This window comes from Podarcis cretensis, assembly GCF_951804945.1.
Source record: "Podarcis cretensis genome assembly, chromosome: 15".
NCBI classification, from domain to species: Eukaryota; Metazoa; Chordata; class Lepidosauria; order Squamata; family Lacertidae; genus Podarcis; species Podarcis cretensis.
The window spans coordinates 34,662,208-34,678,524 of NC_137185.1; the positions used below are offsets into that span (position 1 = coordinate 34,662,208).

Below are 16,317 nucleotides of genomic sequence, written 5' to 3' on the forward strand. Positions count from 1 at the left end.
ATTTATATACTCTATACAACTTTTTCCTAATTATATGATTTGTAAATCCTTGATGTACTTTCACCTTTTCATACTGTAAATAAGCGTGCCAACTGAAAATATTATCATAACCTCTAAGTCTAAAATATGTGAATTCTCCAATATCATCCATTCCTTCAACCAACAAAGACAAGATGTTTCATAGTATAACCTCATATCCGGCAGAGAGAAACCTCTCTCTTTTGCATCTATCAATATTTTATATTTTATTCTCGGTTTTTTCCATTGCCAAATATATATTTAGAAATATCTTTTTGCCATGTATTGAAACAATCTGTCTAGCCAATCTCTGGAATTGAATGAAACAAAAATAACTTTCTAGGTCTTTTTAGGCCTTTTATATTTTGGACACCATCCTGACGGAGGGACACAAAAGAGTTGTGAGGGGTCGCGGGGGGGGGGGGTTGGGTGAGGTATAAAGGGACGGTGGAAGTTGGCAGGGGGTTGCAGGTCGGGTAGATGGAGTTGGTGAACAATGTGGCAGCCCACAGTGCCTCTATAAGTACCTTTATTTAAACTCAAAGGTGACATGGGTGGCGCTGTGGTCTAAACCACTGAGCCTCTTAGGCTTGCCAGTCAGAAGGGCGGTGGTCTGAATCCCCACGACGGGATGAACTCCTGTTGCTCTGTCCCAGCTCCTGCCAACCTAGCAGTTGCAAGTAGTGCAAGTAGGTAAATGGGTACCACTGCGACAGGAAGGTAAACTGCGTTTCCATGCACTCTGGTTTCCCTCACGGTGTTCCATTGCACCAGAGGCAGTTTAGTCATGCTGGCCACATGACCCGGAAAGCTGTCTTTGGTCAAATTCCAGCACCCTTAGCCTGAAAGCGGGACAAGCGCCGCAACCCCATAGTCGCCTTTAACCATCCAGAGGACCTTTACTTTTTTCTTTTTATTTCATGGTATGAAGAAAACAGACACATAGCTTAGGGTTGAAGATTGTAGTAAGTTTAATGGAAAAGCCCAGTATCAGCCAGGGCTACAACTTTACATACAATACAGCTGGTACGCCGGACAGGACGTCCGAAGGAGATTATCGCAGGGTGAAAATGAGTCACTGGGCACCACATGTCAGCTGCTGAAAAGCTCTGTGTGGCCGTCTCCACCACATTACAAGAGTCATTCCTATGTTAGCCAGTCATATGGTAAGCCTAGTAGTACCACTGCTACCATCCCTCCTCACCAAGCCAGCCATCCAGGAAAACAGAGGTGTAGTAACCACTGGGTTTTCCAGATGGTTAAAAGCCACACAATGCCTCACCTTGCAGTTGCAGCCGCCATATGGTACCTTTTCACACAACTACTGTGTCATTGCTGGTTGTCTGTGAGCACCCTCAATAGCATATAAGTCGGGTGCTCACAATTTCAGTACACATTCAGTGGTTCCTGTTGACAATCCCATTTAAAAAACAAAAGACACACACACACACATACACATCCTGTGGGTTGATATGTCACAGCAGGTGCACATCAACTGAGAAATCAATGCTTCCCAGTTGACGGGAGTAAAAAGGATTCAACAGCTTTGTGTCTCGTACGTTCCCCAGTAATAATAATAATAATAATAAAAATCCTAACTGAAGGAATTGTAGCCTCTGGTTGCAGCAGCTCAAGGCTCACATTAGCTCGCATTCAGCAATGCATAAACATAGGTTTCTTAGCTCTAACAAACCTCGGGAACCGGAAGAACATTTTATTTTCAGTGTGCGAGAGGATTTGGAAATTCAGATTTACACTCCCGCAACAAAAGAAAGGTCAGCTTCACAGCTTTAGTGCTACTAACCGGGATGAATGGATCCTGCCCAGATTGCTTCGTTGTAGAACTGAAGCAGTTTGCTCTTGAACCCAGACTCCACCCCTGGGGCTCTCGCTATACCTTGCTTAGCGCTTCTGGCCCAAACTGAAGCCCCCGCACTTCTACTTTAGCAGCATTCCAAGACCTTCAGCCCTCCCTGTGAGCCTTTTTGCAGCCGGGCCACAGAGCTACTAAGAGACCATATCAACCGGCTTTGTCGACTTATCATGTACAAGGACTTTCCCCATTTCCCTGGGACCGGATCAGCTGTCTTGCTCTCTCTCCGACGTTGGCAGGTCACCGACTCCAGTAAAATTCAGCTCCTTACTGTCAGCTCTCACAGAGTTCAGGTTCAAACCGAGAACCTCCGAGGTGAAAGCGTTGGCCTGAAAGCCGTCTTCCCCTGCTGAATGCGAAATCCCGTTCATGTAAGTCTCCAAATGTCTCAGCAGCTGCTTCGGGTTTCTTTTAGCAAATGCCTCCACTTCTGCAAAAAGAAAAATAGAAAGAGAGAAAGAGAGAAAGAGAGAAAGAGAGAAAGAGAGAGAGAGAGAGAGAGAGAGAGAGAGAGAGAGAGAGAGAGAGAGACATGATACAGTGGTACCTCGGGTTACATACGCTTCAGGTTACAGATGATTCAGGTTACAGACTCCGCTAACCCAGAAATAGTACCTCGGGTTAAGAACTTTGCTTCAGCATGAGAACAGAAATTGTGCTCTGGCAGTGCAGCAGCAGCGGGAGGCCCCATTAGCTAAAGTGGTGCTTCAGGTTAAGAACAGTTTCAGGTTAAGAACAGACCTCCAGAATGAATTAAGTTCTTAACCCGAGGTATCACTGTATCTGGTAGGAACATGCTCTGAAGAAGTCAAGACACCTGGGTTGGAAAAAGGTTAGCTATTTTGACTTCCAGCTTACCTTCCCTGTGAGTAAAGGCCACTTTTGAGCTTTTTAAGCCAAGTGCAGGGTTGGTGCTGGTATCAGGGTAAAGGTTTATAAAGTTATGAAGAAGAACATGGAGAAAATGTACTGCAAACCTGCACGGCTATGAAAATGACATTTTGGAGAGGAGTCTAGAAGCCAAGTAAAAAGTAGCTTTCCAAATTCTTCCAGTCTCTTTAAGCAGCTATGTTCAGGGGAGTGTTCTGCAGGTTCATTATTGTATCTTACAAACACAGAATTCAGTACTGGGTGCAGCATTTGGCAATCCAAGAATCACATTTTGGAGTCCTGATTTTTAAAAGAAGGCAGGAGCTTTGAAGATGCACTAGCTTGAAGATGCAAGTACAACTGAAAGCTCAGAAATTCTGCGCATGCAGAGAGTGTGTGTACACACACACATATAATTTATTACATTTATATACCTCCTTTTCCTTTTCCTCAAAAAGAATTGTGGAATTGTATAAGGAATATGCAAACTTAGGCAGATTTATTTATTTAATTAAAACACCGGATTAATCAGCTAGAATTTCTTTAATTAGGCGTCAGACCTAGCTTCAGTTATGCAAATTCAACAAATGCCAGCACATTTGCTTTATTTGCCCAGTTATAAACTGACACATAGCATTTGCCTGCAGCACCATATTCAAGAATCAATGACACAAACATTTATCTCCGCACATGAGACTGATCATGGCAATCAGCTCTCCCATAAAGGAACATATATGCATGGAACAGGGAATTGTTATACTATATATTTTCTTTCTTTTGAACAGGACTAAAACAGCCCACCTTTTAGAACAAAACCAGAGTCGGAAATAGTCTTTTGTTGTGCTTTCCAGATGTTGAAGAGGCGTAAAAATACAGCCACGTACAAATCATTTAGCACTGCAATGACTTGCTGCCTTCGATTACACTCTCTGAAAGAGACAAGTACAACAAATTTACTGTCAGGGTCATCTTCCCTATCACTGGGCCGTATTAACAGGAAAAGACAAAAGGGGAAACGACACACAAGGAGCTGCTTTATACCAATTCAGACTTCTGGCCGATCTGGCTCAGTAATGTCACTCCATATTGGCTGGCAAAGACTTGCATTTCCGTCACTAAGAGCATGCTTTTGCTTGCCAAGAAACATTTCATTTTGCTGGGGGGGAAAGACAACACTCCTCTGGAATTTAAGGTAAAACAAGGGGGAGTTCACACACACCCATGTCAAAAGAAAGCCTGAGATGATGGCCCAGCGAGTGGCGCTGTGGTCCAAACCACTGAGCCTCTTAGGCTTGCCAATCAGAAGGTCAGTGGTTCGAATCCCCATGACAGGGTGAGTTCCTGTTGCTCTGTCCCAGCTCCTGCCAACCTAGAAGTTCAAAAGCACACTAATGCAAGTAGATAAATAAGTACCGCTGTGGCGGGAAGGTAAACAGTGTTTCCGTGTGCTCTGGTTGGAGAGGACATTAAAAAGGAGGATCAGAAATTCTTCCTGTATGCCACAACAACTGGAAAACTACTCCTCGCACAGAGATTGAAACAACAGGATATCCCAACAACTGAAGAATGGCAACAGAAAGTATTGGAGTATGCAGAAATAGCAAGGCTAACTGGAAGAATCCGACAGCAGGACGATGAGAAATTCCAAAAAGAATGGTCCAAATTTATGGTATACTTATCGAGAAAACTGTACATAAATAAAGACACTCACAAGACTGAAATAAAACTCATAACATTTATTGTAAACATTTGGGTAGACCACAAGATGTAATGCTGTATTGTAATAAAGAATGTATGTCTAAAGTATAATACAAAAATTTATTAAGGAATTATAGACACTTATAGAATGTATATATAGTAATCACGCTTAAGCAAGAGCAATGTAGCGAAGCCTGAAGAGGGGTGGAGGGAAGTTAACTCAGGTAAGATATAGATTTAAAGGAGAAATATTGTTAAGCTGTATTGTGTTAAAGATATTTGGGGAAATTTAATAAAAATTAAGGGGGGGGGAGAGAAGTGGTTTTGTCCTGCTGGCCACAAGACTTGGAAAGCTGTCTGTGAACGAATGCCGGCTCCCTCAGCCTGAAAGAGAGATGAGTGCCACAACCCCATAGTCACCTTTGACTGGACTTAACCATCCAGGGGTCCTTTACCTTTTTATTATGTGTGCTAGCCATGGCCACGTGGGAATAATAATACAGGTCTACCTTGGAGGTTCACAGTAAGGGTCACTACAATACCAGGTGTACATTAAGCACTATGAAACCCATTCAACACGTGGTACAATGCATGCATCCGAAGAAATAAGATCTTGGCTTACAAAAAGCTAAGGCAACAATAAATGTGTTAGGTTTGGAGGTACTAAGGAATTCTAGGCTGCTTTTAATTCTGTAAGTGCCCTCCTGGCAATCTTTCCTCCTCCCCTTTTCCAGAATTGGCAAAACACGGTCACCAATTTCTGCAGTACGGACTGGAAGGAATGAGGTAGTCTTTCCACATCTTGGAAGAGGATGAATAGGGTTGTCACATTTTGTTCTCAAAAAGTCTGGCATCTCGGGCACTGAGCATGTGTAAAATGTTTTCCCCCCTCTGAGCAGAACAAAGCTTTGAAGCAAACGCACAATGAATTCCCCCTCCCAATTAATTCCCTCCCCCATCTTCCCTTTCATTGGCCTTCATTTATCATAACCCCCAAGGCACCACTAAATAAAATTCCCCACAAAATTATACCCCCAAAGTAATATCCTACCCATAAGCTGCCCTGAATTAGTTTGCTTTTAAAGAGACACTTTTTAAATTCACTTTAAAAACCAAGTGTCAGTAAGTGGTGTGACTCCTGCTACTTGCCACATTTGCAGCAATGCACTCCCCCTGAAAATTTGCATTCCTAAGCCTCCTTACTAGCGAGTAAGCCCTGCCAAACATAGCAAGGCTTACTCCAAAGAAAGAATGCATGGCTTTGGGGTGCAAATGCCTCTCCAAAACATCAGCATGTCCCATGTCATAAACTATGGTTTAATTATGAATGTGCCTCTAATGCTCAAGGTGTCTTACTACATAAAAAAATGCAACACAACAAAAGTAGTCATAAACAATAAATGAAACATCAAAAAATGCACAACAACTGTCACATACCGGTAAATCACAAGATCTAAAATGAAGATACCAAAAAAAAAAAAAACCCAGCAACAACCCCACCCCAACAAAATACCCCCAAACATCCCAGCCGAAGAGTGTTCAACAGCCTCAGCTTTTGTAGCTGGAGTCAGTCAGGGCCCTGCCATACCAGGCCAGGCGGAAAAAACATTCAAAGCAGAGAGCAAGTCTTCCAGGACTCTTCACACACACACAGTGCATGATTTGTCGTGGTTTACCATTTAAACAAACCACGAGTGGTAAACCAAAAATATAGCAAGGCTTGTTTTTCAAGCTGCATGCCCTATTCAGCTTTTCCATCCCCCTCTTTCACGATGGAGAGCACTGGGGGAAAGGTAAAAGTAAAGGACCCCTGGATGGTTAAGTCAGGTCGAAATCAACTATGGGGTGTAGCGCTCATCTCTGCTTTCAGGTGTTTGTCCACAGACAGATTTCCGGGTCATGTGCCCAGCATGACTAAACTGCTTCTGGCACAATGGGACACCATGACAGAAACCAGAGCGCATGGAAATGCCATTTGTCTTCTTGCCGCAGTGGTATCTATTTATCTACTTGCACTGGTGTGCTTTCTAACTGTTAGGTTGGCAGGAGCTGGGACGGAGGAACAGGAGCTCACCCCGTTGCGGGGATTCGAACCGCCGACCTTCTGATCAGCAAGCCCAAGAGGCTCAGAGGTTTAGACCACAGCGCCGCCTGCGTCCCCTACTGGGGAAAACATCACCTGAGGAGTAGTGGTACCTGCTTTCTGCAGGGATCAGCTGTATGATTCCTCACAGGGATGCATTGGTTGAATGACAGGAGGGTGGCCCACCTCCTATCAAATTTGGCTCACATGGGGTAAGAGTAGATAAGGATCTAGCTTGCAGTGGGCCCTCAATTTAGCTGACTGACCTGTCAGTTATGCTTACAGTCCTGGATCTATTGTATTCGTGGAATTTTTCAAAAAAATGTATTCAATATATTCCCAACATTTTACGGAAGCGGTACTTAATTTCCACGCCAATGTAAATGTTTTCATTCTTCTTGAGTTGCTGGTTCCATACCAAGGGAAAGAGCGGCAACAACTTGAACACAGCTCTACCATGTCATCTGTAATAAAAGAGATCTGCAACGAACTCACCTGGAAAGACGTTCTTCCCTCAGCACTTGGATTACAATACGAGTAATATTGACAGACATCACACAGAAAGGGAAATTCTGTAAAGGAATTGGAAATACATTTTAAAAAGTGTGCCCTGTCCCTAATTAATGGGAAGTAAAATTCATTTTTTATTTTTATTTTTAGTTCACTTATATATGCCTGGATAAAACCCCTACACAGAGATTTGGGTCAGTTTCTCTACTTGACCTTACATTTAAGAAGGAATTCAAATTAAAGCAACATGTTCTGGTTTTAGATTATGAATCCTTTCAACGGATATGCAGATCTGATTTGTTGCTTTTATAAAAAATCAAGTGTGACCCATTTGACCTGAAGTTGTGGCATTTTCTCTGTTCAAAACATCTCAGAGCAAGGCTCTGGTCCCAGCTCTAGTATCTTAGCTGCTGTCTCACTGGTGCTGTCTCAACCACAAAGCTGACACACTGGTACTGCAACCTAAGTGGTGCCTTTAGAGTGCAGAACACAGCATCTTACAACATCCCGTCAGCTGACCCCAAGCACCAATCCTTCTCAAGGGGCCTTTTAATGTTCTAGCCTCAGAACTTGCTTCTTGGTCCAAGCAACTCGAGTCCTCGGAGAAGACCTCGCTTGGCTAAGTCTTCTACTCTGTTCCTTTGCTCTGTTTCTTCTGATTTTCAGAACCACACTTTAGTTTTATTGATTTACATACAGTATTTATTTTTTTAAAACAATCATTAGCAATAAAAGTTGAATCCAGACATAGTCAGTCTCACGGCAGACCCACTGAAATTGTTGTCTATTACATTTTCAGTGTCTCTAACTCTAAGCATAACTATGTCTGGATCAAACCCTTCGGAGCTTGGCTTTCTGTCATTCTTGCCCAGTGTTTAGGGCCAGCTGTACCATTGGGCATGGTAAGACAGCGGCTTCAGGCAGCAGATGATGGGGAGCAGCAGCAAGGTGTTGGAAGGACACAACAGTGTGCAATGCCACCTCCTGTCCTCAAGAACAAATCATGCCTGCCCTGGACTATACGGCATGCCCTTGACCATTCTGACAAGCAAATACCACTGCATTCCCAAAACCTTACCCCTGCCATCCCTTACTGACTTTGCCTATTTGCATTCACAACATAGTAAGTTGTAGTATACTGGAGGAGAGCAGATATGTGATCAAAATCATGTTTTCACCTTTCATGATTATCTGAACTTCCTCAACTTGCTAAGAAACTGGGAAAGGGACTGGGGTGGGCCTTTGAGAGGAAAAGGGAGAGGAATTTCAGGATCATCCAGCAGAGGTCCCAGGACCTCATTGTTCTTCTGCTTCCCTCCACTGGGGGTCCCTGAACCAATTCTGCTTTCCTAACGAAGCATAAGTATTAAAAATGCAAACTCCTCACACAAAACCCAAATCACAGAACCAAAAAGAAATCAAGAAAACTCTAGTACCCTGGTATAATTTATTGTAAATTAAAGAGCAGCAAGGTTCCAGTTAGGCTGTTTGCAGAATACTAACTTCACGTCAATAGGAAAAGTACCGGTAAGACAATTTGGGGAAATGCTATTAAGAGCAGGGAGTACCAAATCATAAACCCACCGAGCGTAGCTGACTAACCTGCCAAATAGGAACATAAAAAGATATGCTAGACCACCCTTCTCTGACCTGATGACCTTCAGAAGTTTTGGGCTGAAAAGGTAAAAGAGGTAAAACTCCCATCAGCACAGCTGGTCTGGAAGGCACCAGGTTCACAAAGGCTCTACCAGACTGCCAGCTGAGATGCTAATGGTTCTTTTTTCTGGACCTCCAAATGCCTCTGGTGGGACCAATTTTAGCAAAAGCCTCGAGACACAATGGGAGCATCAGCTACATTTCAGCGTCTTATTATGCATTAGTTTCCACCCTGTTTCCCAGAAATGCCTTTCAATAAGCTAATGGAAAAGGTGGTGCTTAAATTTATTTTATTCTCCCCCAATAATTTATTGGTAATTTTATCTGGGGGAAGGGAAGGAGAGAGAAATACAAGCCATATCATTTCAGCGCGAAATGTTGTTGTACTGAACATACAAATATCAACCAGCCTCTTCAAAAAAGAAAAGAAATCTAATGCCACCTTTACTGCAAAAAGATCTCTGCCTTGGTCAATCTAGGATATACCTACTAATACAATATGGCCATTTGCATTTCTATCAAGACCTAGCCTGGATTCTCAAGGCCAATGCCCAAACTTCCACTCAAAGAAAGCAGCATAACCCATCAAAATGTTATGCAAATACCCTCAATCCTGGATCAGAAAGCAGTTCAAACAAGAAGGTTTCAGGCTGAAGGTCCCAAGTATTGGTTGTAAAATCTAAACTGGATAGTTAAAACAATGGTGGGACACCTGTGGCACGCCAGATGTTGCTGGACTTTAATCTCCACCATCCCTGAGTAGTCTTCATTCCAGCTGGGGCTGAAGCATCCAACAAGATCTGGAGCGTCACAAGTTTATCATCCCTCTCATCTACAAGTCTTCCTAAAGCACAGCCAAAGGCTCATGAAAGATTCAGCCAGAGATTTTTTGGATACTGGAAACATTATTGGGGGTGCATAGTATGGCAGACAGGAATAAGATTATATTGGGGTGGGGAGGGAAGAGTAGAAGGAAAGGAGAGATGAAAAAATTAAATGGCTGAATTCAGAGCTAATGACCAACTGTGCTTTGCCATTACAGGGATGGAATTTTTAGAGACTAAAATACCCTAATTATTAGAACATGAGATCTCCCAACATGTAGTCCAAGGAGATGTAGTTAAAGGACCGAGCCCTTTCTGGGAAGCAGTTCAGACAAAAGCAGCCGACACTCTAGGAATCTTTCAAGCTGATGATTTAGGCTGTAAAAAAATAAAGGCCTTCCGTTATAACCAGTAGGAGACCAGGCTTGCAAAGTTATCTCTCCCACAGGTTTTTAATAACGTTTCAAAAACCCAAGCTCAGAAAAAGGAAACGTGCCTGTGTTTCGTGATGGGATAACTTGAAAATCTCTCGAGCTACGGGTAATATCCGAGAATCCATTACAAAATATAGTGTTTGCATTAATCCTAGCATTCCAGTCCCACGTAGGTCTGTGCCAGGATCCATCCCTTAAGTATAAAACATACACAGAGAGACAGTTAAGCCAAGGCAATAAACGCTCTTACACAGGCCATATTTGTGAATGATTGCATGCATAAAGCTACATTAGAGGATTGTTAATTGCCAAGGCAAACCCAGAAAGGCAATGCTAAAATTAATGTGGCCTGATGAAAGCTTGACGCTCTCTCTCATGAGCACCCAATACATCATTTCCGTTATGTAACCATACCTGAATGACTCCAAATTGAAAGCCACAGGAAAAAGGTGATCTGAATTACCGAATGAAACGTTCTGGCCTGTGAGTTACAGCTTATCTCCAAGGCGAATGCAATAGGGGACCAAGCTTTCTAAAAAAGACCATCTACTCCCTGAATGAAGTCGCCCACTCAAATTATTCATAAGTCTTTCTTCAAATGCCCCAACTTTCTGAGGCAAGGCGCATGGAAACAAAGTATTGGCACCCCGGTTGTGGAAATGACTCCCAGAGACATTCATCTGGCACCCCAATCTTCTCCCAAGTTTTTAATTAGATGATTCTATTGCCTGTTGCTGCATCCTTGTTTTTATTGATGCTGCTTCCCGTATTCAACAACTGATACAGGACAGCAGTCAAAGCAGCCTCAAAAGCCCCAAAAGTGTTTTGACTGCTTTTACTGTTGTCCTGTATCTGTTGTTGAATACTTGCATTTGCAATCTGTAAAGCGATATATACATTTTAAAATAAATAAAATAACTCCCATTCCCTCCAAGGTAATGTGATGTTAGTATTAAACTATAACAGAATGTTAAATAAGAAACTCCTTACAAATCACGTATATAATGTCTGTGGAAGCAGGCCTATAAGACAACTACCCAAACTCAAAATATTCAGGGTTTTTGAAATGTTACAGTGGTTCTTGCTGGATGTTTAGGATGAGGATTATTTCAAATAAAGTGTCAAAAAAGGGAAGTGTGAGCAGCTTTTTAAAGGCTTCTGCTGTATCTTGCAAACAGGGAACTCACTGACCTTCCCCTGCAAATAAATGTACAGCAGGCCAGATGGGAGCGGCCCATAGATCTTTCCTGGGGAAAAATGCATGTTCCTCTTCCACATGTTACAGCAGAAGCAAAAGTCATGCCATGCCAAGCTCGTATGAAGAATACTGTTCATGTACTTCCTCCATACCTTGAAATCCCAGGTCTTCCCAATGGGCTCCATAACGGGCACAATCAAAACGGGACCCCGTTAGTTTCTTGTAAATCGTTTGCAGGATCCTCATGTGCACTTTTTCATTGTTATCCAAGCCACCTGTTGAGGGAAATAAACTTATTTTCTCTGCTTAAATGAGTCTCGACTCTAGATACATAAGGCCCAAGTTTAATCCTTGGCATCTTTGAATAAAGATGTGTTCTCCGCCAAGCAGTGGCCTTGAGCATTTTTAACCGAAGTGAGGAAGTGTGCAAAGAGCAAAGGAAACAAGGCAAAATCAACTAAGACCAAGATCAGGCTCCAGCAAGACCATCTGAAACAAGGCAAGGTTCAGGTTCTGAAAAGGCAAAATCAACTGGAAGGGACAAGGGTCATGTAGTCCGACCCCCTGCAACGCAGAAAAGTCAAGGCAAAGCAGGCAGCAGCCTGCCTGCATCCATGTGATGTTAGGCAGGAGAGACATATCAGCAGGCCCCAATCACATTACAGTGACACCTTGGTACTCAAAACAACTTGAAACCCAAACACTGCAAACCCGGAAGTGCTCTGGTTTGCGAACTTTTTTTGGAAGCCGAACGTGCTCAGCTTTGAGTGTTACGCTTCCGATTTGAGTGCCACACTTCCGTTTTGAGTGTTATGCTGAGGTGTATCTGTTTTTGCTTCTTATTTTGAGTTTTTGTTTTGGCGGTTCTCTTTTTTTTGTTTTTTGTGACTGTGTGGAACCCAGTTCAGCTACTGATTGATTGTGTGACTGCAGTACATTGTTTGTTGCTTTCATTTTATGGATCAATGGTCTCATTACATAGTAAAATTCATGTCAAATGGTTGCTTTAGTGGTTGTTTTTAAAAGTCTGGAACGGATTAATCCATTTTGCATTACTTTCTATGGGAAAGCGCGCCTTGGTTTTGGAACGCTTTAGTTTTGGAACGGGCTTTTGGACCAGATTCAGTTTGAGAACCAAGGTACCACTGTACTTCAGCAGCAGGTCAACCTAGATTTAAATAGAACTGGCTGTTGGAAGACAGCAACACAACCTCCACAGGCTGAAGAGGCACTGGCCAAAGGTACTCCTCTTGGGCTTCAGCTTCTAGACCAGTGGGGACACCCAGAGCCATTTCTGGTGACAATTGCCTCTCCCACCCAGACACCACCTCCTCTCCCAGAGATGGGGAGTTGGGACTGTAGGGTCACGAAAGTATCTCAGGCAGCAGGGAGAGAGACCTCTGCCCAAACCATTGGGAGAGCTATTGCCAATAAAAGCAGGGAATACTGGGCTAGAGGAAACAAAGGCCATATAAAAGCAGTCTCCTGTGACTTTATATTAGGGGCGCAGAACCTGGAATCTCTCAGGTGTTGCTAAATTCCAACATCCATCAACCCCAGCCAGCATGGTCTATAGCAGGCATAGGCAAATTCGGCCCTCCAGATGCTTTGGGACTACAACTCCTACCATCTCTGACCACTGGTCCTGTTAGCTAGGGATGATGGGAGTTGTAGTCCCAAAACATCTGGAGGGCTGAGTTTGCCTGTGCCTGGTCTATGGTCAGGGATGATGGGAGCTGGGAGTCCACCTGGAGGGCGAGAGGTTCCCCAGCCCAACTTCACAGGACTGGATAAAACAGCATTATACAAAGGTCAGACCATCATTCTATAGGGCTCAGTACTGTCTACACTAACTTGGTAGTGGCTGTCCAGAGTTTTCCACAGGAATCTTTCCCAGAGATGCCAAGGATTGAACCCGTGGCCTTCTTCTGCAGATGCTCTTCCCAAGAGCTCCAGCCCTTTCCAGATATTTAAGACATGGCAATATTAAGTAGGCGGACAGTCAGAAAACCGGCTACTGGGAAGATGCTATCCGCAGCCACAGGAAGCAAAACTTACACTGGGCTATCGCCAAGGCTAAGTCCCTCTCACTTTGTAGCTGCTGGTGGAGACGGGGAGGGCCGAAAAGGAAATGGGCAACGGCGGCCAGTCCTCTCCTTCGCACCGTTGGCTGAATCTTTTTCTGAAACAAGGAAAGTTAGAAAGAATTTAAAAGTGTGGTGGTAACATAGGCAAAGTCCTCCCTAACAACACTGCTGAGAAAAGGGCAACAGACCACTGCTGCAACTGACCATATCATAGATCTTCACTGACTTCCAGGGTTGTTGTTTTTCCAAACTCAGTTTGGCAAGGAGCGTTCTCCTGGCAGGCAATCTATGCATTATGTGCAGCCGACATTTCATGTCATAGTTTTCTCATAGGCAAAATCCTGGCCTGATCTCCCTCATACCCTGAGCTAGGTAACAAAAAGGACCACTTTGAACCTGGCTGTGGATTGACATTACCCTTAGTGGACCTACTTCCTGTTTCCGTGCCAAAGAGAGGATTTTTCTCTGTGATGACAACCAAACTCTGGAACTCCTTCCTTAAGCATACCTGCCTAGGCTTTCCTCACTGCCATCTTTTAGGCATCAGACAAATTCTATTTTCATGGACCGTTTGGTGATACCTAAGATCTTTTTACTACCATTAGATATTTTTATCTTGTTGCTCATTTTGCTATTTTATCTTTTGTGATGTTTCTGGGTGGTTTTGAATCAGATAGGTGCATTTTAAAAAATAATAATAATACTAGTTTGTATGGTTTTGTTTTGTGCCTTGTGGGTGCTTTAAATCCCTTAGAGAAAGTAAATTTTACTACAGTGCCCTATATCAGATAATAATATTATTATTATTATTAATAATAATAATAATAATAATAATAATAATAATAATAATAGGCCACCCATCTGACTCAAGAATGGCTCACAACAAAATATTAAAAGCCAATAAAACATCAACCATTAAAAATTTTCCTGAACAGGGCTGCCTTCAGATGCCTTCTAAAAGTCAAATAGTTGTTTATCTGTCTGCCATCTGATGGGAGGGCATTCCAGAGGGCAGGTGCCACTACCGAGAAGGCCCTCTGCCTGGTTCCCTCTGCCTGGTTAGATGCAAACACCTAACAATACAATCCTTCAACCATTTAACTTGGCTCTTAAGCGTGCTTCGTTCAGTTGAGTTAATGGAAATAATAACTGTTAATTTACTTATAGGCAACAATTCTATATCTCTATCTCTATCTCTATCTCTATCTCTATCTCTATCTCTATCTCTATCTCTATCTCTATCTCGATCTCGATCTCGATCTCGATCTCGATCTCGATCTCGATCTCGATATAGATATAGATATATTAGAGGACCTGCTTTATGTCAATAGGCAGGGATTCTGAAGCACAAATAACTTGAAAACATCTAAACTCTCCTGTTACAGAAACCTATAGCCTAGAACCCAGCACGTTACAGCCCTATATACAGGTGAAACTCGGAAAATTAGAATATCGTGGAAAAGTTCGTTTATTTCAGTAATTCTTCTCTAAATAATATTTATTACTTTTAAACACTACAAAAAGGGGGCGAGAAAAAAAAGAAAATACAATACAATATAAAAAGATTACACAACACTAACGCAATAAACTAAACAAACAAAACAAAAACAGTTTAACACACATCATACAATTTCAGTATCTTATATTTCATTCATTTGTTTCAACGACCTCCTCACACCTCCCTTTTTGTATTCAACTTCTATTAATTGTTTCAGCAATTCCTTTCCATCTTCCTCTATTTTCTGTCCTATAATTATCTTAACATATTCTAACCTTATTTTTCCTTTAATACTCTAATAATCTATTTATACCTAATTCCTTATAACATTTCTACTAAAGCCATATAACTTCATTCCAACATTTTTCTAACATTCATTAATTTTACAATATTTCTATAAATAGTCTTTAAACTTTTTTCCAATCTTCTTCCACCGACTCTTCTCCCTGGTCTCGGATTCTGCCAGTCATTTCCGCCAATTCCATATAGTCCATCAACCTGGTGATCTTCTGTCCAATGCTCTTAGCTCTTTTCCAAGTCCCTTCTGCAGATCTTCTTCGTATTTATACAAAAACTTTACTTTGTCTTCTACTGATCTTATTTTTATTTTCCTTCCTTTAAAGCTGAAGAATAGACCTTGGGGAAACTCCCACCTAAAGATGATTTTATTCCTTCTCAGCAGGGCAACCAAATCTCTGTAGTTAGACCTAAGATCCAAAAGGTATTTCGGGACGTCTTTAAAAATTTCCACTCTTGGCTGTTGTACTTCTAGGTTCTTCTGATAGTGCCAACAGTCTCTTATTCTGTTCTTCTCTTTTTTCCCTCCTCTTCCAAATCTGAAGGCCCTCACAGTTTTAAACTCTTCTTGACCCAGATCCAAGTCCCCAAAATCAGCAAATTCCTGTGTGAAGAAGTCTATCAAACTTTCCTTCTCCAATTCAGGTAGGGGGCTCTGATCCTCAAATTCATCTGTTTTTCTTTAAATTCAATCATAGCAAGCGTCGACTTATGGTCATCAAGTTGCCTCTGTAAGGCTGGGACTCTCTCTCTCACCAATTGTGTTGCTTTACATTCAGCAGCAACGGCTTTCTCCCTAGCTTCCTCCGCAGTCTGCCGTATCAAAGTAGATTCCTGTATCAATTTCTGGATTGTTTCTGTATTGATATTCACCTTTTGTCCCAGATTATTTATACTTTCTGTATTTAAGTCAATTTTAATAGTTACAGCGTCCACTTTCGCATTTGTCACATCTATTTTCTTGTTAAGCTGTTCCAGTGAATCACTTATCTTACTTAATGCAACCGCTAAGGCCTCTTCTGTCGACATTCCTCTTGATTTTGAATATACTGTTACAAAAGCAATAGCGGAAGAAGCAGGGGGGCCTGATATTGAGGCTCTCCTAGATTGCTGCCAAGTCCTCCCAGACCTTAATGTTTTTTCAGGAATTGACTAGTCCATTTTTTCCTTTCCATTTGCCATAACACTTAACCGATTCAAGGTCAGTCCCAGAGTCTCACAGCTTTTTATCTTGCAGCTGGAAATTCCCCAGCCCAGCTCTTGTAACAGTT

General features: G+C 42.3%; 1 protein-coding gene across 3 annotated transcripts in view; it reads right to left on the reverse strand.

The window, feature by feature from the left end:
* Positions 1 to 965: 965 nt before the first annotated feature.
* Positions 966 to 16,317, reverse strand: part of ELMOD3 (ELMO domain containing 3) — a 29,935-nt gene continuing 14,583 nt past the window's right edge. For all 3 annotated transcript variants that reach the window (XM_079955186.1, XM_079955185.1, XM_079955187.1), the window contains exons 6-11: positions 13,223 to 13,346; positions 11,317 to 11,439; positions 10,029 to 10,159; positions 7,038 to 7,114; positions 3,563 to 3,690; positions 966 to 2,321 (exon numbers count right to left, since the gene is read on the reverse strand). In XM_079955186.1, the coding sequence (XP_079811312.1) occupies positions 2,098 to 2,321; positions 3,563 to 3,690; positions 7,038 to 7,114; positions 10,029 to 10,159; positions 11,317 to 11,439; positions 13,223 to 13,346 (807 nt within the window). In that variant the 3' untranslated portion in view covers positions 966 to 2,097. The remainder of the gene's footprint in view (positions 2,322 to 3,562; positions 3,691 to 7,037; positions 7,115 to 10,028; positions 10,160 to 11,316; positions 11,440 to 13,222; positions 13,347 to 16,317) is intronic.